Source organism: Triturus cristatus, chromosome 3_1, assembly GCF_964204655.1.
Source record: "Triturus cristatus chromosome 3_1, aTriCri1.1, whole genome shotgun sequence".
In the NCBI taxonomy this organism is placed as follows: Eukaryota; Metazoa; Chordata; class Amphibia; order Caudata; family Salamandridae; genus Triturus; species Triturus cristatus.
Genome location: NC_140583.1, coordinates 222,943,509 through 222,971,325, shown reverse-complemented (window position 1 = coordinate 222,971,325; position 27,817 = coordinate 222,943,509). Strand labels below are relative to the sequence as shown.

Below are 27,817 nucleotides of genomic sequence, written 5' to 3'. Positions count from 1 at the left end.
TCCTTTCTAATTTGTTGCTTTAGATTTATGAATAGGCTTAGTAGTCCCTCCTTGGTACCGCCTTGTCTGCATTTGTAACCTTCTATAACGACTTGACTTTTTACTTGTGTTCTTAAACGGTCTGCTTTATCTAGTCTGTGAGCACTATTTTGTTTAATGATTTTCCCCTATTCCACCCATAACCTGCTTTCCTACCACTCTGCCCGATTTAATAATTTCATTAGTAATGGTGGTCGGTCTGCTTTAACAATAGCGCTGTCGCACCATAATTATTTTTTTCAAAGCACCCGTTTTAAAACATGCTTTATATATATTTTTTTCAATCGTGAGGCAGCGTTAAGTTTGAGATTGCAGGCCGCACGGCACTGCCCAAATTAATTAAGACACTAGCAACAATGGCGCCCGCAGCCCCTAAGGCCCGTCCCGGGTGCCGCGCTCTGAGTCTCAGTACAGCGCCCGCTTTAGATTAACAACACAGGCCCCGTGTTTAATGTTTTTAGCAGGCGCCCGCTTTTATCAGTGTTTTTTTATCTTTAGCATGGCGCCTGCTTCACGGACACCATAAGCATTACTTTTCTCTGCATGGGCTCAGGCTTTATATTTCAGTATGGCACCAGCTTTTTGTCCCTGTGCTGCGGATCTCTCTAGTTTTTGGATTTAGGGAATCTCCAATGAGGCAACAGTTTGGCCGGCTTTAAGAAACAGAAAAGAAAAGTATTCATACAGCAGTTCAGTATCTCCTGCCACCCGCGTCACAACAACAAGTCTGCTCACATTTGTTGCTTTCAGTGTGTGCCTCAAAGAGGTAAAAACATCATATTTAATGAGTTACCAATATATTTTTTTTAACGGTGTAGCGTGACTAGCCATCTAAGGTTCCAAGACTGCTGTAAACATGATGAAGTTACGAAATACTGCTTGTTTCCCTTTGTGGTAATAAAACTTTTCATGTGACATAAAAATCATAATAGTATTGCTGCTACGTTTGTGAGTCTACGCTGGCAGTGCAGCTGTGAATTCTTATCCTATTGTTCAGTGGCGGTGCGTCCATTGGGGCATTGGGGCGTAGCCCCACTAACCATTGATACGGAGGAAGATTGACGTCTTCACCGACCGCTGACCGGAGTCAGTCAGGAGGAGGACGCGTTGCTGAAGGGGGTGGGGCAGCACTAGTGGGTTGGGTTAAACACTGACTGAGTGACAGCAGCAGCAGGGCAGGCCCAGTGCACATGTTCAGGTTTGGGATGGTCATTTTTGTGACCAGCCCGAACATGCGCACTAGTGTAGCCTGCAGTGCCCTGCATTATGAGAGCAAGCGAGGGCTGCTACTGGCCAGTGGCCGCAGCCCCCGCTCTCCTATGGACGGGGACAGTCCATGCCCGAGCCAATCCTGGAGCTGCTGGAGCAGCTTCTGGATTGGCAGAGAGGGTTGCCACGGTGCACCAGCAAAGGAACTCACAGCAGAGGCAGCGCGGACCCGGCGGTCAGGTAAGTTTTCACTTTTTTTGTTTAATTAAACATTATTTTTAACCCCCCCTCGCGTGACCCGCCCAGCGCAACACCCCCCCCCCCCACGCGACATATCCCCGGTGCGACAAATCCCCCCCCCCAAGCGTATTGCGAGCCCCGACTGTCCAAATATTGGGAAGACCGACATGTTACAAGCCTTAATAAAACATGCTTCTAAAATAGTTACGGACATTTTGTCTAAAATTCAACTCGGGTGCACGTTCATGCACTGACGATTAAATTATTCATGTTCGCAGGCTCCCCCTTGAAATAGAGTATATTTTATTTTTGCAATCAAGAAATTTTCCCATTAATAAAGCACTACTCGAGAAGGGACCATGCGTTCATTCCCTGACTCCCTGGCCCACCAGGCTCTGTGATTTTCTCCTCCTCAAAAAAACATGCTCCTGCAGTTTCTGGGAAGGAAGAACGGAGTGGCTCAAGTGTGGGACTAAAGGAGTTGAAGTGGGTGATGTAATGATTATGTCTGATGTGGTACCTTCTGTAACAGTTATTCCATTTCCTAGTATTGCGAGATCATTTTCGTTGATAAAAAGTAGCCCTCATTGCAGAAGAGGTTGGAGATCCCTGTACTACGATATCTCCCTTTCACAGCGTAGTGGCGGGAATCATTTCATTTCATTCTACGGATGTGCAGCATCTTGTGAAACAGGCATGCGGAGCAGGCTTGCCTGATTATTAATCCCTGCTGCAGAAGACTTTTCATTTTAGTGAGAAAAACAAATCTCACATTAGTTTTTCGGAAAAGAAAAACAGGCGCTTGGGTTTAATTCTCAGTCAGAGCACGGCACGGCACAGGGGCTTGAGATCTATTGAGTGTTAAATGCCAGTATCGATGCAATAAAGATGGTACGCAGTAAGTAATAAGCACTTTCCAGATGAAGAGCTACATTCAATAAAATGTCAACCTGCCTGGGATTATGAATTATTACAAATAAGAAATGCATCTTTAATTTCCATATTACTAAATCTTTAGTTTCCAGGTAACAGAACTGGTCTGCTTTAGATATACTACTGAGGGACATTGCCATTTTTTTAAAATTCTTGACACGTAAAACAAAGATAAAGTTTCAGGATAATGGCTAAATCTGACCAATTTGATCTGGAGTTACCTTCTGTAATCCCAGTAAGTAACTGACATGTGGTCGTCCTTTAACCGTATTAAATAACACATCCATTTAAACCCCACCTGTGTCTACTCTTCCTGACATCTCGTCTTCCCTTGCAGCAGAACTCCCCAGTCCTGTCCATTTGTCACTTACAAAGAAGTCATATTGGCCAAGCCAGGGGATTGGCAAAAATTCTACTACACATGTTGCACTGCATGGACTACCCCATTAGAAAGGCCAACTGCCATCACCCATCTACCCACCAACGGCAAACAGATATGGGGGTCACTGTGTTGCGCAGCACTATCAGTATGCCCCGTCACACTTCCTGTCTGGTTTGCCGCATTACGGGTGTGATTCAGCCAGGTAATATGCAGGTGCATAGTGTGGCCACGCTGGGCAGTGTTTAGTGCCTTTTGTAGAATACATCAAACTATATTTTTGAATGGCTCAGAAATGGCTGAAGCAATAAGCTTTAAACTTGACACCTTAGCAGTGTAGGGCATTTCTTTATCGAGCATTACAAAAAATAAAATTACTGGTACCGGCCATTTTAGATGTGTTTGTGCGTTTGAATGTTCCAGTCACCTGACCATGAAGTTTGGCTAAGCAGATGGTTCCAGGGTGATGGTCCTGCTTTAGTGGTACTGTCTGTGCGGCACAGAAGATCAGGGTTAATTTGCATGTAGTCATGGGTGATTTTGCTTCACAGGAGGTTCCAGACAAGGAGCCTACCCTCGACTAATTGTACTGTGCTCCTAGCAGAGAAGCTGGTCACCAAAACTTTTTTTTAATGCATCCTGCGTTCTGCTCTGGATTTGCCTCCAGCACCCCACCTAGATCGTGACTCTGCATTCTGCTTCAGTTATCAATATGGCAAGCCTCAGACAGACACTAAGGTCATCATTATAAGTACCACTGCAGCTGATTCTGAGTGAGCCAGTTTTCTTGAACCCAAAACTCTGGTTGGTGTGGGAATACCGGTCCCAGATTACCAGGTTTATTATTGTAACTGCTCAAACCACCTGCAGGTTCTCTGACATTTTCCCACTGAACAGTGGAGAAACTGTGGAGGTGTAACCCGAGTAAATCCAGAAGCATGCCAGTAGAGAGTAGATAGGGCTTACCTAGAAGTGGTGAAGGTGAAACCCAAGGAAACCTACAGACACTGTAGGAAATAGTTTGTGGGTTCACATAGAAACAGTGAAGAGATAAAGCAAAAGGAAAACCACAGATACACTTCATTGAATGGGTCTATGCTGATCCCTCAAAAGTGCAAAAGGTGCAACCAAGACGATCCACAGACACATCAGTAAATGATGTATGGAGTCCAGGCAGTAGTTGTGAATGCGTGACCCAAACAAATCCATAGATCCTTTACTTTGGGGTCGTGGGGTTCATCTGGAAGCTGAGAAAGTGCTACCCAGGGAATAAAGAAATGCCACGATGTAGGATCTAGTACGAATCAACAGGGTCTACCATGAAGTGGGGACAGCTCATTACCTTTCAAGTAGGAAGCTGCAAAAAAGTTATTGTTATTTTCGCACAAAGCCACAAATCGGAAAACGTCTGACATTAAATACCACAAGCTACCCTCTACATGCACCACACACGCCCCTAATTAGCAGCACTATGAAATACTGAAATCCCAAACTTTAAATCTTCTCAACTTCCTTCTCCTCCCACCCCTCCACCCTGGGTGCTTTTTGTTTAGTCCGTTGCTATGGTCACAAGGGAAAAGGTCAGTCTGCTGATCCCCTGCTTGGGTCAGTGATGCACATTTTCAGTGTTTAAAAAACATGAAAAGTTTAGTTGTGAATGTTTTTGGGGGTGTTAAGGCAGATTGTCAGAGAAGGGTGGGGGAGGTACAATATTGCAAACTTGTGGGTGGGTGATTGTGGGAGATGGGGGATTTGTTATCATGGTGCATGCTGCTCTACTTTAGTGGTCTGGGGCAGTTTTTTATGTGTTTAATATTTCAAGACTATACGTTCCCACCGCTTAATAAGCCTTGCTTTATCGCTGCATTCATTTGCTTTAAAATGCACCATTTGCAATCTTTTTTACATTTCTTTCTCAGGAGAGGGACTCTCCCTAGAGTAGACCCCAGATTTGTCCATTGAACTTGTTCCCATCGCTAACTAGTGTTTTCTATTGGAATGGGTAGAGCCAAAGCAGTCTTGCTTAGTATCCTAGCCCTCTTCCGAAGTCAGACTTGCTTGGCACCCCAGAAATTCTCTGAAATAATGTATGAGTTTTCTTTTATTAATGCCTAGAAGAACTGAATTTTTAGTCCATTTATCACAGAAATAGTGCTGAAAATCGCACCAAAAAGATGCCAATTTTTTTTTTAAATCTTCTTGGGGGAGAACCCCCTGCACCCCACTGATTGCCGTCAGCCCCGCTCGCTGTGCTCGCTCACATACGTTGATTAGTTCTGCATACGTCTCACCAGTTTCAAATTCCACCGGCCGACCCTGCTATTGTTTATTCTTATCCTTTTCTTTTGTTGTGTGGAGTCAATATTGCTTTTACTTAGAATATTAAACACACCTTTATTTTTCGTTTATTGAGCATTTGTTACTTTAGGTTTAGGTCAACACAACAAGGAGCCTGTTCTGTATCTGCTAAAATTGAACGCAGGCTTCCAAACTGTTGACAGTTTTGGTTGGTCAAATGTACTGTTTTTCACACTTGTGGTGTGAAACATGCTTCAGTAACACTTCCAGGGGCCTCCTAGGTTAAAGGAGCAACATTTCCATTTACAGCGCCAATAGCGCTAACTTTCACCAATGCAAGACTTATTGCATTGCAAATGCTTGTTTAAAAATACACACCGTTTTCCTTAAAGGAAAACGGATGGATTTAAAAAATAAAAACAAAACTTTTCAGTTTCATTTTTTAAGGACAGGCAGTGGTTCGTTGAACCACTGCCTGTTCTTAAAAAACATTTTAGCTATCAATCACAAAGGGGGACCCCTTCTCGTTTTCGACTTGCTTACCGCCAATATGAAATTGGTGGTAAATGCGATTGATTTGTGACCGCATTTGTGGTCGCAAATCAATCTTACATCCCCATGTGACTCACTATTATGAAGGGACTCCCTTGGCAAAACCTATTTTGTGAGTCGGTAACAGATTACTGCCTCGTAAAATAGATTTGGTACATGCTACAATCCTTTTAAGTGGCCGCAAATGTGTAGATTTCACTTTTATGCCCGCTAAAAATGGTTGTACATCTGGCCCTCTGTCTTTTCTTACCTTTTCCTGTTTGTCCTGTTTGTACTTCAACCGCCTCTCCTGTCGAGGGTGGCAATTCGTACCATCACTCTGGACACTCTATGTAAATCTCTACTGTACTGTGAAAGAAAATAGAACACGATTTAAAATATTTTAGAGCTAGACCCTATTAAAAGGCGTGGTTGAACTAGTGGAGGCTTGGAAACGTCCCGTTAAATTTTGGTTTTCATAGTTTTCACTTCTATAGGTCACTTCTATAGGTCTCTGGTTCTGGCTTAGCTAACGTAACATGTTACTATTCTTTCGACGGTGCAAACCCCAACTGCTTATAGGTGAGGGTCCTGGATGCCCTATCCTTGTCCCATTGAATAGTATGTGATACTTCAAAGTTCTAAGGCATGTTTGAGTTGGAAAAATAAAGTGACATGGTCAGGATGCATAGGCTGACCTGGGGACATGTGTAACCCTTTTATCAGTGTCACCTGTATAGCGCATGATTCAAGACTGGTCCATTTTCTGTGCATCTGGTGTCAACAAGGGCTAGAGGTGATAGTGTTAGAGTCTCAGTTATCAATTTCAGAAACTTGTGAAAAGCCCATCCTTAAGATTTAAACTGAAGCTTGGTTGACTGCATCATGTGACACCTAGCAGAAGATATCCCAAACTCTTGCCCCTTGAGGTACCGGGAGAATGAAATCTGAGGACATTAACACGGTTGTGGTGAGCGTATTATTTGTTTTGAGTAATTATTTTAGTTGGTTACATGGAATTTGAACTTGTACTAGAGATAATATAGAATGTTTGCATGGACAATTTTGAGGAGTTTGAAAGTGACCGTGTTTCATGAGAAGCCAGTGAAAACTTCTAGTGAGGATTGTAAATGTCTGGCTCTGCATAATCTGGTTGCAGCAATATGGCTGGCATGCATAATGTTTTGAGGTCAACCCAAGCACTGGGGGCTACTTGTAGGATGGGAGTGAGTTGGTTGTTCAGCAAAACCCTCAAGCAATTGACTTTGTTCTTTATGGGGGTTCAGGTGATGTTTATAGTGGGTGAAAGGTGAGTTTCTTGGGGATTTTCAACATATCAGAGAATATTTTTTGATACATTTTAACTCTAGGGGATTGGATGTCATTCAGTCATCAATTCCTGTGCAGTAGCAAGTGTTTTTTTTCTTGATCTCATTAATCATTGGAGACTCTAATGAAAATTTGTATTTTATTGGCTTACAGGTTGACAACCATGAATCTGGTAAGTTTGGCAATGGTTCGATGTGGATGATAGAAAGGTAGAGTGATATGAAGTGATAATGAAAGACCCTACAAGTTACTTAGAAAGATGGGAAAGTTGAGTGCTGTCCCGTGATGAACAATGAGTGCAAATGTTTACGAATCATGTAAGCTAGTTGAGGTTTGTGCTCTATTGAGCCATATGGCTCGGAGTGAGTCAAAAAAAGTGAATGCTTTGTCTTGGGCCTTTTATTTCATGTGGTAAGGTAATTAGGATGGTTTCGTTCCATGACTAAAGCCTAATTTAGAATTTGACGGACAGCACTCTGTCTATCAGGATGGCGAAGGACGTCAGGAGTGAGGAGAGCATGGCGATTCCTTTCAATGTGCAAAAGGTTTTGTAGACATCCGCCATCGGTTCTGATAGAGGTTCACAAATGTTAATGTAATGAAATTTGCAAAGTACTTGTACACCCATAGGTTTCATGGCGCTGAAAGATCATATGAGTGAGTTCATGATGCAGAGAGAATTCGAGGTGCTCCTTCTAGACCCAGAACGGGCATGTCAACCATCAGTCCACCTACACTCTAGATGAAAACTTGTTTAAACAGACATATCTTCAAAAAAGAAGGTAACTGTGACATGCATACAGTGGAGGTGAGAAGGGAGAGAATTCCACTCCACCGGGGCAAGGCTGGAGAATCTGTGACCACCAAATCTGAGCATTTTAAGATCTTTTTAATATTCAACAGATTGGCAGTGGATTACAGACACAATAATGTGGTAAAAAATATTGTTGACAAAAAAATGCTGTCACAAATATCGTTTATCACAATATCATTCTCCTATACATATAATGGTAAGTAACAAAATCAGGCAAAAAATATTGTTGACACTAATATCGTCCCAAAAAATACAAACATATCGATTGTTATACTTAGAGCTCAAAATAGTAAATGTTACATATTTTAATATTTAAATATAATATTTTGTAAATAAATTCCACAATTATGTAATAGTATCTAGAAATATATACTTATATAAACACACCCATGACCAAAGCCATTCTGTGTCCGAAACGATTACAATAAAATATTACGAGCATTCAGGAGAGCGCATTGTAGCATGTAGAGATATTGGCATCCTTGTGGATATTTATAAGAGGTACCTCGTGCCCCCACTGTGCACTGCCAATGAAGGGGCAGTAAATGTAAGTATCAGTTGTGGCGCGATATATATATATATATATATATATATATATATATATATATATATATATATTCACTGAAAAAACCATAGGTTTCACACACGTTATAGTTAGGAATTAGCATTTAAAAAACCTTGCAAATTCACTGAAAAAACCATAGGTTTCAGACATGTTATAGTTAGCGGAAATTTTACTGATAAAAAACCAATGAAATTCCCCCGTTATAGTTAGTGCAGGCAACTATAACTCACGCGACCGCAATCCTCTGCTGATGCTAATACTGTATTTAGACACTTATTTGCCCATGTCTTCTTCCATAAATTTTTAGCTATACATATATTAGAAATATTTTTTTTTCATAAAGACACATATGTCATCAGCAGAAGATTGCGGTCGCGTGAGTTATAGTTGCCTGCACTAACTATAACGGGGGAATTTCATTGGTTTTTTATCAGTAAAATTTCCGCTAACTATAACATGTCTGAAACCTATGGTTTTTCAGTGAATTTGCAAGGTTTTTTAAATGCTAATTCCTAACTATAACGTGTGTGAAACCTATGGTTTTTTCAGTGAATTTGTACGGTTTTTTTAAATGCTAAGTTACTTTACGCCATTCGTGGCGTGCACGCCCACTTAACGCAGCTACGCGCACCGCGTGCCCATGTTACGCACCGTGCGCACATGGAGGACATATTATGCGCTTCCTTGTGATAGGTAATCTGTTAAATTAAATTTGTAAGTGATGACAATAATATGCCATGCACAGAGAGTGTTTTTTTTTTAATCAAATATTTAGCGTAAGCGCACCGCACGCGTACGGTAAGCGTAATCGGCGAAATTTTCAAAAAATAAAAATTTACCGTTTTTGGCCTTTGAGGACTCAACTAACATGGCTATGTGCATGGGCGCTGTCTAAACAGCCCCTTTATATGTTTTTTGCCTTTGTTTACAGCCCCCCCTCAGAGTGCGAGAGAGAAAATGGCGGCCGCCGCTTCCTGGTTTCGACCGATTCGAATGTTTACTTAGATGTAACAGCCAATCAGAATCGCGCTCGCGCACGCCACCGTACGCGTACGGTAAGCTTACGGTAAGCGTACCGTAAACTGGCTCAGATATATATATTGATTTAAAGGCTATTTTCTCAGAATCTACTGAACAGATTTACACCAAACCTACAAAAGGCACTTCCTTGACCTGAGGACTACCTCTCTGCCAAATTTCTAGTAATTCTGTTCAGCCGTTCGGGCTGTAGCCCTGTCTAAAGGTCCTATGGAAAAATGCATGGGAAAAACGCGTTTTGGGACCCCCCTTTTATCTCAGCCCCCGCTTGACGAATCCCCCCGAGACTTTCAGGGTAGGAGCGTAGCGTAGCGCCCCACCTATTTTGAGAAATTTGCGAGGATTCGTCGACCGGCGCCAAAGTTATTCAAAATAGAATGTTGCGGATTTCCTATGGAAACAGGGTCCTAACTATAACTACCTACTGGCGACCGCCAGTAGGTAATGTATATATATATATGTATATATATATATATATATCTATATATCCATATGCAACTGCTCCACAATTGAGGCGCCACACACGGTCATGTTAACCTTTTATTTGGCAGGAAAGCGGGACATCATCATCACCCTACCAGCTTCAATAAAGTGTCCAGACGCGTTTCAGGCTTGCTAGCCCTTGTTCACTGGCATGTTCCAGCCTGCTGCTGCCTTCCAAATAAAAAGGGCAAACCAAACGTTGTGCGTGGTGTCTTCAACTGGGAACAGTGTTGATTGGTATATTCTGTGGTCCGCTCTGACCACGAAGACAACCCCTCTGTGAGTGATACAGATCCGTGTGCTAAGTAGTTGGTACATTAAACGGAACAACGTACCTGTTTGGATCGGCGCTATGAAAGCAGCAAGCGGGACTGTGCCCAACAACAACCCAACGGGACTATAATTGTGGAGGGAAAGGATAAGCGACATCTACTAAGGATATTATGATGCCAAGGACTACATTATCCAGAGTGCTTTGCAAGCACACGCCTAGTCGGGCAGAATCAGAACATCACCTGTGTTAAATTATGTTCGCCGCTTCCTTCCCCCTTAAACGCCAGCCAGTGAGAAAGGAAAAGCTACCGAAACGCGTATGGCGTGTACGGCGACTACTGATGTTGCGAGGACTCATTCCAGCCTGCTGCTGCCTTCCAAATAAAAAGGGCAAACCAAACGTTGTGCGTGGTGTCTTCAACTGGGAGCAGTGTCGATTGGTATATATATATATATATATATATATATATATATATATATATATATATATATATATATATATATATATATATATATATATATATATATATATATAAATACAATACAACTGTAAACAATATAAGCAATTCAATAACAAAAAATATATTAATTTAGCCAATAAATAAAATATAATATGAAAAATGTAAAACCCCCAAAAATACATTTGCTAAAATTTTAAGTGAGCAATTGAACCCACTGGAGGGCTTGATTGGTGCGAATTAAAACTACAAAGCCCAGCATGCACTGAGAGTGACATCCTAATATATGGCACACCGGAGGCCAAGAGTACTTAATTAAGAAGCGTGCAGGGGCTTGCGTGGATGCACGTGATTCATCAATTTGCTCACTTTGGCCCCGGAAGAAGATGAAGTGAGTTCATCGAAACGCGTCGGGCCAGGAGAACAAAAGTAAGAAAGAAGAAGCTGCATGATTTCCATTATAAAGAAATGTTTTTCACCTTTGACGGAGTGCGGCCTTAATTGCTTAATTGCTGGAGCACTTCTTGGTGATATATATATATATATATATATATATATATATATATATATATATATATATATATATTCAGCTCAAAGGGGATGGTCCATTGAATAAGCCGCACTCGAGCAACGAAGAGTTTTCCCCAAAGAAACTTTATTCAGGTACAAACAGCCATTCCTTCCGGTAAAATGAGGCATCGGTCCGCAGCCCTGACGCGTTTCGAGTCTTCTCTTTTTCAAAGGGAAATGCAGTCCACAAGCGCTTAATTCATCGCATCACCTTTATATGCCAATATCGCCCGCCATGATTGGACAACTCTGTATGAGATAAGGCGTTGCATTATGGGGGATGCAGTTCACAATTATGTCCTCAAATGGAAGCGCTTGCTATGTATGCCGGATGAAAGCTCCACATGAGCCCCAGAAAGCGCGGCTGTTCATGATCCTCCTTCGCTGCCCCACATATGAAGCCCATAACATTGAGCTCCGTGGTCCTCGGTTATTGAGGTGGTGCAGGCTCAGCGGCAGGACGGCCGCTAATATACTCAGCTCAAAGGGGATGGTCCATTGAATAAGCCGCACTCGAGCAACGAAGAGTTTTCCCCAAAGAAACTTTATTCAGGTACAAACAGCCATTCCTTCCGGTAAAATGAGGCATCGGTCCGCAGCCCTGACGCGTTTCGAGTCTTCTCTTTTTCAAAGGGAAATGCAGTCCACAAGCGCTTAATTCATCGCATCACCTTTATATGCCAATATCGCCCGCCATGATTGGACAACTCTGTATGAGATAAGGCGTTGCATTATGGGGGATGCAGTTCACAATTATGTCCTCAAATGGAAGCGCTTGCTATGTATGCCGGATGAAAGCTCCACATGAGCCCCAGAAAGCGCGGCTGTTAATGATCCTCCTTCGCTGCCCCACATATGAAGCCCATAACATTGAGCTCCGTGGTCCTCGGTTATTGAGGTGGTGCAGGCTCAGCGGCAGGACGGCCGCTAATATACTCAGCTCAAAGGGGATGGTCCATTGAATAAGCCGCACTCGAGCAACGAAGAGTTTTCCCCAAAGAAACTTTATTCAGGTACAAACAGCCATTCCTTCCGGTAAAATGAGGCATCGGTCCGCAGCCCTGACGCGTTTCGAGTCTTCTCTTTTTCAAAGGGAAATGCAGTCCACAAGCGCTTAATTCATCGCATCACCTTTATATGCCAATATCGCCCGCCATGATTGGACAACTCTGTATGAGATAAGGCGTTGCATTATGGGGGATGCAGTTCACAATTATGTCCTCAAATGGAAGCGCTTGCTATGTATGCCGGATGAAAGCTCCACATGAGCCCCAGAAAGCGCGGCTGTTCATGATCCTCCTTCGCTGCCCCACATATGAAGCCCATAACATTGAGCTCCGTGGTCCTCGGTTATTGAGGTGGTGCAGGCTCAGCGGCAGGACGGCCGCTAATATACTCAGCTCAAAGGGGATGGTCCATTGAATAAGCCGCACTCGAGCAACGAAGAGTTTTCCCCAAAGAAACTTTATTCAGGTACAAACAGCCATTCCTTCCGGTAAAATGAGGCATCGGTCCGCAGCCCTGACGCGTTTCGAGTCTTCTCTTTTTCAAAGGGAAATGCAGTCCACAAGCGCTTAATTCATCGCATCACCTTTATATGCCAATATCGCCCGCCATGAGTGGACAACTCTGTATGAGATAAGGCGTTGCATTATGGGGGATGCAGTTCACAATTATGTCCTCAAATGGAAGCGCTTGCTATGTATGCCGGATGAAAGCTCCACATGAGCCCCAGAAAGCGCGGCTGTTCATGATCCTCCTTCGCTGCCCCACATATGAAGCCCATAACATTGAGCTCCGTGGTCCTCGGTTATTGAGGTGGTGCAGGCTCAGCGGCAGGACGGCCGCTAATATACTCAGCTCAAAGGGGATGGTCCATTGAATAAGCCGCACTCGAGCAACGAAGAGTTTTCCCCAAAGAAACTTTATTCAGGTACAAACAGCCATTCCTTCCGGTAAAATGAGGCATCGGTCCGCAGCCCTGACGCGTTTCGAGTCTTCTCTTTTTCAAAGGGAAATGCAGTCCACAAGCGCTTAATTCATCGCATCACCTTTATATGCCAATATCGCCCGCCATGATTGGACAACTCTGTATGAGATAAGGCGTTGCATTATGGGGGATGCAGTTCACAATTATGTCCTCAAATGGAAGCGCTTGCTATGTATGCCGGATGAAAGCTCCACATGAGCCCCAGAAAGCGCGGCTGTTCATGATCCTCCTTCGCTGCCCCACATATGAAGCCCATAACATTGAGCTCCGTGGTCCTCGGTTATTGAGGTGGTGCAGGCTCAGCGGCAGGACGGCCGCTAATATACTCAGCTCAAAGGGGATGGTCCATTGAATAAGCCGCACTCGAGCAACGAAGAGTTTTCCCCAAAGAAACTTTATTCAGGTACAAACAGCCATTCCTTCCGGTAAAATGAGGCATCGGTCCGCAGCCCTGACGCGTTTCGAGTCTTCTCTTTTTCAAAGGGAAATGCAGTCCACAAGCGCTTAATTCATCGCATCACCTTTATATGCCAATATCGCCCGCCATGATTGCGGCTTATTCAATGGACCATCCCCATTGAGCTGAGTATATTAGCGGCCGTCCTGCCGCTGAGCCTGCACCACCTCAATAACCGAGGACCACGGAGCTCAATGTTATGGGCTTCATATGTGGGGCAGCGAAGGAGGATCATGAACAGCCGCGCTTTCTGGGGCTCATGTGGAGCTTTCATCCGGCATACATAGCAAGCGCTTCCATTTGAGGACATAATTGTGAACTGCATCCCCCATAATGCAACGCCTTATCTCATACAGAGTTGTCCAATCATGGCGGGCGATATTGGCATATAAAGGTGATGCGATGAATTAAGCGCTTGTGGACTGCATTTCCCTTTTTTGTGGAAGATCTTAAACAACTGCAATACAAGATCAAGCACAAGAAGCGTTACAAAAGTCAACAAGAGGAACAATATCTATCCTTGGTCTCGAAACTGAGTAAAGACTACAAAAATATTGTTACCACTGCTGACAAGGGAGGCAATGTGGTTATTTGGCCTCAAGATGCCTACATCGAGGAGGCCATGAAACAACTAAATGACTCCTCATGTTATATTAAATCTTCAGGCAAGGACTACAATCTGGCCAAAGAATCACTTTTGAAATTGCTCCACAAATGGAAGAGGGAAAATATGATCTCAAAGCAAGAATTTGATTTCCTATATGTGGAATTTCCTATAATACCAAGACTTTATCTCCTCCCAAAAGTACACAAACTAGTCACACCAGTACCTGGCCGACCGATTATCTCGGCCATCGGGGGAATGGTAGAACATGTTACCGAATATATAGATTACTTCCTACAGGACTTAGTGAAGGAATTACCAACTTATGTAAGGGACACGGGAGACTTCATTGCCAAGATTAAGGATATTCCGTGGAGCGACGATCTTTTATTGATCACCCTTGACATTGAGTCGCTCTACACCAGTATTGCACATACAACTGGTTTGAATGCGTTAGAACATTTTCTTGGTAAGAGACCTGTTGAATGCTATATGCACAATAAGATGATTTTAGAACTTACTGGTTGGTGTCTAAACAACAATTTCTTTCTATTTGGTGACAACATCTACATACAAAAGCGAGGTGTGGCGATGGGGGCCTGTTTTTCCCCCAGCTATGCATGCTTGCACGTAGGCTGGTGGGAGGAACAGGTCCTCATGCACACCCATGGTGTAATGTACAGAGAACATGTCATACAGTGGATACGCTTTATAGACGATGTTTTTATTCTGTGGAGAGGCAATTTGGAAAGTGTCAATAATTTCCTTGCTTGTATCAATAACAACCAAGAAAATTTAAGATTCACTTCTAACGTAAGCGCAAATGAAGCTGAATTCTTGGATGTCAAATTATATGTTAAAGATGGCCGTCTTGTCACTAAACTACATAGAAAGAAAACTGCTGGCAATAACATCTTGCATGCCAGTAGTTCACATCCTCGACACACGATTGACAACATTCCATTTGGGGAGTTGCTCAGGTTGAAACGAATTTGCAGCACTGATCTAGATTTACAGGCCTGCACAAATGAAGCCCTAGACAGATTCAGATGTAGGGGATATAAAGAATCAGTCTTAAAAACTGCCATCCAGAAAACCAATGCTAGAACCCGTGAGTCTCTGCTTACCAACAGTGAATCAATTGCATCAACTGATTCAAGGGAGGAACAAACTCCCAGACTTATCACCGGGTATAGCAAACAGGCCAGACAAATTAAATCCATCATAAAACAGCGCTGGCCTGTTTTAAAAACAGATTTGGTTCTGGCCCCCAGGCTTCCAGACAATCCTGTGGTTACTTATCGGAGGGGACCCTCCTTTAAAACCCAGATCAGTCACGAATTCCCTGAGCTAGCTAAACAAGAGGTTTGGTTAAAGTCCCGGCCGGGTTTCAAGCGTTGCTCAACTTGCAGAGCTTGTAAATTTGGAAGAAATACTTCCCAATATTTGACACCGTTCAGTCCTATTGCCAAAAACATCAAGGGCACATTCAATTGCAAAACTGATTTTGCTGTCTACATTCTGACATGCACCTGTGGCCTCAGATATGTGGGCAGCACTAAGCTACAGGTGCATGCCAGAATACTCCAGCATTTACGTGCCATCGTTAATAACGATGGCACCTATCCTGTTGCCAGACATTTCAAGGCAAGACATAACAACAACCTACAATGCTTGGAATATTATGTCATTGCCTCAGTCCCTAAATCTAGACGGGGTGGCGATAGGGAAAAAATGCTCAGAAGACTTGAGTCACAATTCATTATTGAGTTAGACAGCAGATTCCCCAATGGATTGAACACAACGGAAGACTTACATGTTTTTTTATAACCAATCCTTGTTTAATGATTTGTTTTGGGCCATTATTTGCTTTCTCTGCCTTCTCTGCCTTTACCCTATTAATTTCATTATGAATTTTATTACATACACTGTATATCATCCCTTTTTTTATTATCACATGCACATTTGATTTTTTTCACTGGTTCAATGGATTTACATTACTTTTCCCAGTTAAGTTTTTGGGACACAGACATTAAGATAGATTTTCTAGTTTGTTTCCTCCTTTGGAATCACGTATAGAGTAAAATCTTTTTTGGGAGGTGGTCGATATTTGCTGCTTCATTTTTATATAAAGAAATTGTGTGTACATCATTACGATCCATATTGTCGTTACATGTCTATTGCATTCATGCAGTTAATTGAGAGATTGCAAAAGAATAAAACGTAGATGATATTTTTATATGGTCATATGCCTAGCATCAGGTTTCATGAATTGAGAAGCTTAGATGATTTTAAAATGAAATTATTTATAAATATTTATATTTATTTATATGCTATGCTTGCACAGAATATTTTGCATTATTTGCACAATTGCATTTGCACTTTATCTACGCACATTGCACTTTTTCATGACAAATGACCACCAGTAATACTGTGTCTTTCTTTGCAATCTACTATATAAGCGCATTTATGCGGATATCATGTGCCATTTTCAATGCACACTGACAATAATTGTTTGGTATAAAATTAACAAAATATATAGCATGGCAACTTACAATGTAATGTTAACACAAATCTGGGCAACAAAATGTAAATACTGTAATTATACCTCCCGTTATTCGATTTATATATATCAAATTGTGATTTAGAAAACAGACTATCTATGTTAGCTATTTGTAGTGTGTCCTCAGTCTTTAGTTTTTAATCACATGGTGCTGCAAAAAGAGAGAAAAAAATCACCAATTAAATTCGTGCAATGTACCCTTTAAAAGGGATGCTCTTTCATTTGCCTGACGATCTGTGACCAAGGGCGGACGCCCGAAACGCGTCAGATTTGGTGAACTTGCCTTTTCAATAAACTTGCCGAAAGAAGACTGGGACTTGCGTGGTTTTTCTCGTTGCTGCCTGCCTGGCGGTTCTATGGTGAAAGACTTCTGTTTGTGCATATATATATATATATATATATATATATATATATATATATATATATATATATATATATATATATATATATATATATATATATATATATATATATATATATATATATATATATATATATATATATATATATCCAAACCAAGCCATCCCCTCCTGTAGGAAAGACGAGAGTCCACACAGGTAAGTAGATCCACCTTCTTTATTTTCAGTTTAAAAGCGAGCGGCATTATGCATTTCAGCACAGCGTGCCTTCCTCAGATGCCTTGCTCGTTTAGAAATGCACTGTCCACTACGGGAAACGGAGCGTCTCACTGAAATTTGCAGAGACACTCCTTCCACTTTTAAAGGGAAGATTTTTCGAACTCGCTGCCCCGAGCCCAATTGCTGCAGTAACACACATGGAAGTCCTTGCCCGAGTGGGCGGTGACTGCAGCTCCCTTGGAATTGTGGATCCTGTAGTGCAAGGGGGCTGGATCCGCTGACCATCACCCAACCAACAGTGCTCTCTGCGCGTCGGGGTATCTTCGCCTAAGTAAGCAGAGACATCGCAATGAAGTCATCACCCAGTATTTACCGGCCAAGCAATGCGCTGAGAGTTGCGGCGATCCGGTGTCTTCCCAAGCACTTTGAGACAAACCAACAGCTGCCACAGTCCGCCGGATTCTTAAGGGTGGGGGCTCTAGTGCGAGTGGCCACGCACAAAACATCCAAACCAATATTAAAAAAAAATACAATACAACTGTAAACAATATAAGCAATTCAATAACAGAAAATATATTAATGTAGCCAATAAATAAAATATAATATGAAAAATGTAAAACTCCAATAAACACATTTACTAAAAACCTTATGAACATCAAATTGAATATAAAAATAAAAACAAAGTGTATAAAATATTGAAAATCAAACAATTATTGCTATAAAATCTATTTAACCAATATTATGAAAGCTCTTGGAGTCTATGAATATTAATTATACTATTCCCACTCTAGTTTTTACAACAGTAACGAAAGTGTTGGACTTTGCAGGGGTTAGGTATAATATTCCTATTCCAATCACCACAATAATAGGAATAGTGTTGGACTTTTCAGGGGTCAAATGTACTAGTCCCACTCCAAACAGCGCAACAGTAGGGGAAGTGTTGGACTTCTGGGGAGTAAAATGTAGTATTCTTACTCCAGTCTGTGCAACAGTAGGGAAAGCATTGGATTTTGGAGGGGTGAAATGTACTAGTCGCGCTCCAAACAGCACAACAGTAGGGAAAGTGCTGAACTGCAAAGAGGTTAATTTTACTATTCTTACTGCAGTCTAAACAAGAGTCGGGAAAGTACTACACTTCAAGCACATTAAATATATGAGTAACCCCCCATGAATGTAGAAAAAATATTAAACTCTTAATATAAAAATTATTAATTAACATAACAATATATAGGTATTAAAAAAACCAAAAACAATTAATCCATTTACAAAATTACTATTCAATAAACTAATTATCAATTAATAAATGATTTGTATTCAATTATTAATTAATTAGCTTCCCACTCTATACCTTACAAACCTAGCAGCCAGCACCTAAAATATAACTAACAAAAAAAATGTATTCCATAATTTAGACATTTAAAATTAATTAAATCAGTAGTTAACAATTCATTATTAATTGTTCATTAATTATTACTTAATTAACTTCCCACTCCAGACCCTTATAAACCTTGCAGCCTATAACTAAAATATAAGTATAAAAACATGTATTGCATAATTTACATATTTAAAATTAAAGAATTAATTTACAAATAATAATTAATAGTTAATTAATTATTACTTAATTAACTTCCCACCCTATACCCCTACAGACCTGGCAACCCCCAAATAAAATAAATCAGTATTCCATAAAGTGCGTAATTCAAAAAAACAATTAAATGATTAATTTACAGTAGTAATTATTTGATAATTATTACATAACTTTCCACCCTATGCCCCTACAAACCTAAAACCCTCCAAATAACATATAACAAAAATAACTCACATATCCATAGTTTACATGCTAAATATCAATCATATAATTAAATAAAATGCATGATCTATTTCCTATTTCATTATTATTTAATTAACTTCCAACCCTATTCCCCTACAAACAGATGACACTATGAAGTACTATAAATAATTAAATACAAAATTCTAAATCACTTAAAAACTAATGACCCCCACACACTGGGAGTTTTCTCCCAGGATGTGGTGATCATCATTTTTTTTCTGTCCATTACTATCAGGGTTTGCCTGATGATGATGGACAGGAAAAAGGAGACATTACACCGTCGACACTAAAAAGGATGGATGGATTGTGCAATGCCTTCCACTGATGGCCCCAACTCCGTCAGGCTGTCAGAGAAAGACTTCCATTGCCGGAGCCAACAGGGGCTCAGTCAACAAAAAACTCCAGGTCCGCCCGTCTCTAAATGAGGCGGGCAAACGAAGGGTGAGGCGTTCAGGCAACATCTACGCGTTTGCGACTAATCGAGCCCTACCTCTAATTGTATGGCAAACATTTTCCATTTTCCAGTGTGCATGTTAGTTAGACTTGTGCAAAGGTTTTACTATCCGAATTTCCTAGAATTATCACAATTACTATCTGCATGCTGATTTTCAGATTAAAACTGGGCTTTCTGCCGATTGTAGGTCTTAAAGGTAACTTTGGTTCACTGCAGTTAACAGCACCAAGTGGTAATCATGGGGATATATTGACTGCTTGCTCATACAATAACACGCATTGGCATAACCAATAGGTCTCGCTTTTGGGACCTTATAAGCATTTAGCCATGCAGCACATTATTCTGGGTGCTACACCATCTGCTGTTACTTCACATGCCAAAAACGTCCTGCTGGACACTAGCATGAGAATCTAGCAAACAAAAAGAATTGAAAATTTACATATTAAAAATCGCCAACTGAAACAAATGGAAATGATGAGACACCAACAATCAGCGTAGTTATGCTAGTGAAAACACATCTAATTTCCTTTTTCTTGTTTGTTATGTGTCCAAACACCCATTTGGTAGCAAGTAGCAGGTAAACCCCAACTGCCTGGTATTTAATAAATATCAAAGGAATCGCTAGTGGGCTGCCAACTATCAGGGTCGCACTTGGATTAAAAATATGCATGGGCACCAAAATAAAAATACTCCCCATCAGTCAATTAAATAACTGAACAAGTGGCATCTATAAGCTAATTGTAATGCATTTTTTCGTGAAAAAGGAAAATAATAATAGACTACTGTGTAGAATATCTATGCAGTGCAGTCAAAAAAAGGTATATAGATATGTAAGTCAGATTCAGAGAGGACTATATTAATTCTATATCATGCATTACAATATTTTAGCTTTCTCCCAATCGAAACTTGCTCAGCCCAATAAAAGTTAACGTGAACATATTCCCCATGTTTCTCTTCAACATTGTTGTACCAAAATACATTTAAGCTTTCCTTATTTATTTACGAGGGCAAACATTGCTCATGTGCGTGCTTATATTAGGTGAATCACGGTTCATTGCCATTAAAGAGAGGCATAATAGACTTGCAATGTCCCTCTCTGTGACATTACTGCACACTGCCAATGCTAATTTGCAAACCCTGCCCGTCTAAAACCTAATTATTTTTAGGTCTCGCCTGAGACAGCGCTTTAGCGCTGCTCTGGCGAGACTTATAGTAAGCGAGTTTTGGAAGTGCAAACGAGTGCTTTCAGTCCTCCAAATACAGTGCATGTGTGCCGGGCGCGCGCACCATTTGGAGGCCTGAAAACACTCGTTTTCTTTCACTTTCGCCTGTCACACAGCCGCGCTTTGAAGTGTGATCGCGATTGCGATCACTTACATTTCGCGGGCGCTTTGATGTTTTCAGTGAGCCGCGCGGCCACTGTGGACATCAAAGCGCCCGTGAACACCATTTGCCACCCCCTTCCTGCTTGTTTTAAAGTTTACAAACTCTCAATTTTTATAATCTCTTCCTGCGCTCAGCCTCTTGACGCTATAACCTGTCGGATCCCTTGCACTGTGTGATGGTGACTAAAATAAATAAATGAATAAACTGTACATTCTTCGTGACTTTCTTCAATAGTTCTAGATACTCCGTTACTGCACTATAATGTATAAAGTAATGCTACTTCAGTCTATAATATCCATAAGATGTACCCTTACAAAACACACTCAGCTAGAGTGTAGACTAGAGCATACTAGCATGTGTACACATCTGCATGACCTTAGGAGATGCATACATGTGTCAACAGGGCCACACGCACGGGGCGAGTATAGAACATAGGTATGGATATGTACACAACGCACAGCATCCATGACTGAGAGATACGTTATACTGGTGGACGGAGTTCATGAGTGCATGACTGTTTATACACATGGTAGGAAGTGTATACGGAACACATGGGCACGGAGACTTTACGTATGTAAAGTACTTATGTAAGTATGCACACAACACATACACGGCCCATGAGCGTAGACTATACCTTTGTGTGTAAACAAGACACACGCATTCCGTTGGCTTATGATATGTATCTGTGTACACAGCACATGCACGCAGTACATACATTTATATGTACAAAGCACCCATATGATGAGTGTGGAACATACCTGTATACGTGTGTACACACAGCCCACGAGCGTAAACTATGCATATTTGTACACATACAGAAATACCGATAAAATTGATGTACATGTACATAAACGAATGCATTTCTTAAAAAGTGGTTAAATTAAATCACGAACAGCACTTGCTGTCCAAAATAACAAGGCACGCTCTGTTTTACATAGAACACACCGGCAACTGAATAGAAACGTATAACTGTTCTCATTTCACGTTTGTTGTTGATAGCACCCACTTACAAAGTTTGGCTCCAAAGATAAAACTTTCCAAAACTCCTCCAACACGTATGCATTAGCTCAGAGCGGGTTTCCAAGGAAACAGCGTGCCCAGGTTGCATTATGAAAATGTTTATTTGTTTGTCCTGACTTGCTTCCTAATGCGTGCCTCTCTCGCCATTTCAGTGATGTAATTGTCTCTTTTCGTCTCGATTTTGTTTTATCGCGGGTGAGATTACAGCGTATTATTAGCAGTGATTGCTGTAAACAGCTTTCCTCTCCCACTCATTGTGCGAGTGCCGCCCGAGCAGCTCCCCGGGCCGCGCGCAGCCTTTTCACAGATTCACTGTATGTTTGTGAACTAGTTCACTCTGGGGAGAGGTTGTAGTCCGTCGGCTAGACTGCCGATTTAGGAGCTGGGAAACCACGGCTTGAGCCTCGGAGTCGCGATGTGATTCATTCTGGGCAAATCACTTTAATCTCCCTATGCCTGAATGTGTAATGTAACCGGTGCTCGTGGAAAGCGCTTCAATACCTTCGGTCCGAGTTCATGCTATATAAATCTGCATTAAAATAAAACAAGCATTTGCAAAGCAATAGGTCTCGCATTACGCAAGTATACGCTATTGACATTGCAAATAACAATGCCTTTTATTTTTGTTTTCGTTTTCGTTTCTAAAACAAGTAAAAGGCATTGTCATTTACAATGACAAAAGCTTAAACTCGCGTAAATGCGAGACCTATTGCATTGCAAATGCTTGTTTGTTTAGGGCTCGTGCCCCCTGTACTCTACATTTTAGTACTTGCGGTTTTGCTGTTTTCAGTATCTGTATGGACTTAAATATACAAAAGTGATGTTATTACAAGCCTTAAAATAGCAAATGTGTCACAAATTGTGGCTTAAGTGAGGACCGAGGGACAGGAGACTGACTAGTTAAGTGGTGAATTAATACACCAGCCTCGTCGCACTCAAACGTCCTTGAAGGCTTGTTCCGAGTCCAGCAAAGTCTGTCTCACACGCTCCATTTCTGAAGGGAAACCAACTGTGGCAAACCTGGGAGGGAGCCTCTTGATCCATTATTTTTTGCAGAGCTTGGCTAACTGTTGACTTGTGATGCAGGCGGCATGTCTACATGTGAGGTTAGACGGTATTGCTACTTTCAATCCTCTCACTCTTGAATGGGATTAGAAGTGTTTCTTTATGTTAGCTGCTGTTTATAGCTTTCTCTGACAGTGCTCTGTGGATAACTCATGTTCCTGGAGTTAGCAGATAATTAATTTCCAAGTTCGGGGCTCGGTGAGAGGCACAATGATCAGAGCTGGCTCACAACATTTTGTGTATTAAGGTTATGTGCAGGTCAGTAGTGTAACAAAACTTGAGCCCCCCCCGCCCCCCGCAAAAAGCATGGACGCCCCCCTTCCCCCAGACTGTCAGGATCTCTCAGGCCAGAATTAATTAAATGAAGGGTGTCAGATATTCATATTGTAATCTCGAATTGCATATAGTTTTGTATTATCATGCTTCACAGTCTAATCATGACAAAGTGTAATATTGTTTTAAACCTTCTTTGTCTAAACAATATAGCAATGTAACTTGCTTTTTATGCACAGACTTTCATTCACTGCTCTGTGTAAAAGCAGCTCGTTCTGCTGATCCTTCCCTAACTTTCCCTAAGTGTCAAAGGCAGACAGGCTCGCTGAGTCATTCTTGGTTACTGAGTGAGTCTGTTACATTTTTGCAACATGTCTTCCGTGAGCCTGTTTCTTCTTAAATGTATGGTGGCAAGAGGCACAGATAAGATTCTTTCTGTTTCTCTTGCTAAGCCGTGGCAGTATTTTGCGAGCTCTTGAGCTGTACAGGGTGTGAGCATCTTGAAGGGCAGCTCCCGGCTCTACCCTTCCCCCTCCCCCAATGGCCGTGCTATGGCTTAGCAAGAGAAACAGAAAGAATCGTATCTGAGCCTCTTGTCACCATACATTTAAGAATAAACAGGCTAAGGGAGAAATGTTGCAAACATGTAACAGACTCACTCAGTAACCAAGAATGACTCAGCGAGCCTGTCTGCCTTTGACACTTCTGGAAAATTAGCAGAATGAGCAGCTTTTACTCCCATGGGATCTTCGAGAGCAATGGAGCAGCAGTGGCACTGGCTCTACCCGCCTACCTGCCTCCAATGGCAGGGACTGCAGAGCCTGAGCGGGCACAACGGAGGAAAAGAGCAGCCTCCAACAACTGTCCAGAACAGGAAATCAATGCCTAGTTGCAATGTAAACTCAACCTCAAACACAGAAAATAAATACATTTAACCTGTGAGGTACGCTGGGGTGAAGTTACTATAATTAAGCAGTCCGCGATCTAAAATGCAAAAGCAGCGTCCAAGACTGGAAAGCAATGCCTGGTTAAAATGTAAACACAAGGTCTAAAGCAAAATATAAAAAAGCGTCTGCCAAAGAGGAGCGAAGCCTTCTTTAACAAGCCCTCATCCAAAGGGAAAAAAAAAGTGCGCACATGGTCTTCTATTGGAATTCTCCAGGACATATTATCAAGCCCATTATCGCCACTTTAGCGCCTGTTTTCTGCTGCTAAACCGGTGATAATTTTAACGCCATCCTTGATAATATGCCCCTATAAGTGGCTGTCCTTGGGACTGCCTTGAGGCTCAGGTTGGTCAGTGGGACGGAGAGGTCAGAAGGGAAACAGCGGCACAATTTACCTTCGCTTCAAGAACTTTCACTGGCGCTCTACCATCGGAATTAAAACCAGTAAGACAACTGAAAAACATACACAGACTTGCCTCTCTGCATGAATGTAGGCAGCTGGGATGCTGAGGAATTTTGACCATCCTCCCAGTTGCCCTCCTCACTTGTTTACTCCTGCAGCCCACTTTCCATGTCTTTGGCCTTTGTGGAAACTATTTGAATGGATTGCGGCTGGTGTCCCTATTGGTCACCAAAAATAATCCAATACATACATTTAAAGCCAGTGCTTTACATTAAATTACATTTATGCAGTAATTTGGTCATGTAAGGGCACAATTGAACTCACAATCATTCAATTTTTCTTTCCATAGAGATACTGAAGACCTCCTGAAAGACAAAAGCCTTGGTTGCTTTCTCATCCGATTGAGTGACCGATCGATTGGTTACATCCTGTCCTACAGGTAAGGCAGTTCCTAATAGCAGTTATGTCACTCTACATGCCCATACGGACAGCATTTTCTATTTTTCCTGTAAATATTTAGGGAGCAGCTCAGTTTCCTGAGAAATTTTCTTAGAATTTTCTAATTCATAAAGTAGTAAAAAAGTTTGACATAGTTTTTGCATGGTAGGTACAGGAATGCTTGCCGTCCATGATCCTATGCAAAGATACATTTTGCCACCCTGCACCCACTGCCCTTACATTTTCTTTTTCTTTTCTCTTTTATTTAAGATTGTCAATCCATAACAAATATCACAATATGAAGATACTTTGACACAAAACATTAGAAATCAAAATCAGCTAAATACCTTACAGAAAACAATGGCTATCAATTCATAGTATACCACAAAACATAAGAATATTAACAAAAAAGAAAATAGAGGGGACAGGCAAAACAACACAGAAAGTAAAAACAGAGAGAGGAAAAAAACAAATAATACCTAATCCATCCAAGGTATGATACAACTTCCTGGACACTTATTCAATTCATATGCTCTATCATGGGACACCATATTTGTGTGCCCAGTTTTTGTCTCTTGGTTGTTTTTAGAGAATAAAGACTTAACTCTAAATTAAAGATGTTATAAAATTTAGCCCTCCACATCTCAAAGGAAGGGGCCTCCTGCTGCAGCCAGACTGATGCAACACATAACCTAGCCACAGCTACGGCCATGAATATCAAATATCGGAATGGATACCCCGGTTGTCCCTGCCTCAGACTGTCCCCAACCCCTAGTAACAGTACATCCATTGTTCTGTAAATATCTTCACCTGTGATTTCAGACAGAAACCCTTCAATATGTCCCATCCATTGTGTTAAATAGGTACACACATAAAAAATATGCACGATATCAGCCTTCTCCATCCCACACCAAAAAACACTTCCCATCATTCGAGCCACCCCATTTCAACATCCTCGCGGGTGTATCATACAAGCTCAATAGTGACTTAAAATGTTGGGCTTTCAATTTGGCAGATACCAACATTTTTTCGCCCATGTCTATTGAATGTTCCATATACAGCCTTTCACGCCCTAGCCAAATACACCATTTACAATCTCGGGCTTCCAGATCATTCCGCTATGTATCCATTAGGATGCTATGTAGTACACCTATTTTATCTCCCGTTTTACTGCCTCAACCAGAAGACTGATTTTTTTTCCACTCTGCTTCTAGTGTTTGCATAAATAATCACGAATTTGTAAATATTTTTTGCAAACTAAATCTACCCGACAGACTTGAGAAAGAGGAGAGTCCTTCATCATCAAATAAATCTCCTATTTACGTTCTGCCCTTAGCCCTCCACTTATCCATTCTCAGGTCCCAGAAGACAGGGGGCAGCATTGTCGTAGAGTTCTAAGGGGTATAGAAACATGTCTCCCTAATCTGTAACATAGTCTGTATTGTCTGCCATACCTTATATGCTGCCACCACCACCTTGAAGCGGTTTTTTAAAAAAAAATAGTTTGGCTCCAGAAACCTGAACAAACTATTTTTTGCTGCTGAACCCATCACTTCCTCCCCAGTTAACCTCTACTAAGTCCTGAAGGCACATCCTGATTTTAATACCCAAATACGTAGCTTCCTCAGTTACATGAGCATCTCCTGGACAGGCTGCATTTGTGCAGATAATTTGTGTTTTCGTTGGATTTAGCTTATACCCTGATACCACCCCGAATATATGGGCCAATCGTTCTATCTCCGGAATAGCGTCCGCTGGATCTGAGGTCAACAACGCAATATCATCCACGTAGGCTAATAAACGAGCCTGATACTGCCCACAGAGTGTAGAGCTGATCTTATTGCTCTCTTCCAACATTGTCAAGAAGGGGTTAACGTACAGGGCAAATAACAGCGGGGAACATGGGCACCCCTGCTTTGTCCCCCTAGTTAAATGAACTAGATTAGATTGTTTGCCCATTATACAGATCCTAGCAGTCGGTGTTTTACTCATGGCTTGAATAGCTTTGATAAAACCTGGGCTGAACCCCATCTTATGCAAAACTGCCCATAAAAAATGCCAGGAGACACGGTCATATGCCTCTTTGGCATCAAGAAGTATCAAACCCAGACTATTGTGTTGTACATTAGCTAGATCTATCAAAGTCACTATTCTATTTATATGATTGACCGTGCCCCTGCCAGGTATGAATCCATGTTGGTAAATAGATACCAGGGGCGTAATTACTCGCGCCAGACTAGTTGCTAAGATTTTAGCATAGATCTTGCCGTCACAATTTAAGAGGGATATTGGTCTATAGGACCCTGGCAAGGCTGGGGGCTTGTCTTTTTAAACACTACTATGTTGGCCTCTTTCCAGGATGGTGGAGGCTTCCCAAGCTGTGCATCTTGAAATGTTGCAAGGATATTCTCCTTAAGCTCCTGAAACAGAGCTCCATAGACCTCAAGCGGTAGTTTATCTGGTCCCGCTGCTTTTCCCCTGGCTAATGAACCTATCACCTACTCAATTTCCACCATAGATATCGGGGTATCAAGTGTTTCCTGCTCTTCCTGCTGTAGGTCTACCACCTCTAAGTGTTGAAAAAAAAGGATTAATAGTTTGATCATTGCGTTCACTCTGTGTGTAAAGCTCTTTATAAAAGTCGTGTAA

General features: G+C 41.6%; 1 protein-coding gene across 1 annotated transcript in view; it reads left to right on the top strand.

Annotated features, from left to right (window-relative positions):
• Nucleotides 1–27,817, top strand: part of SH2D7 (SH2 domain containing 7) — a 214,931-nt gene that overhangs the window by 40,842 nt on the left and 146,272 nt on the right. Inside the window, exon 2 of the mRNA XM_085646307.1 lies at nucleotides 25,080–25,169. Coding sequence (XP_085502433.1) covers nucleotides 25,080–25,169 — 90 coding nt within the window. The remainder of the gene's footprint in view (nucleotides 1–25,079; nucleotides 25,170–27,817) is intronic.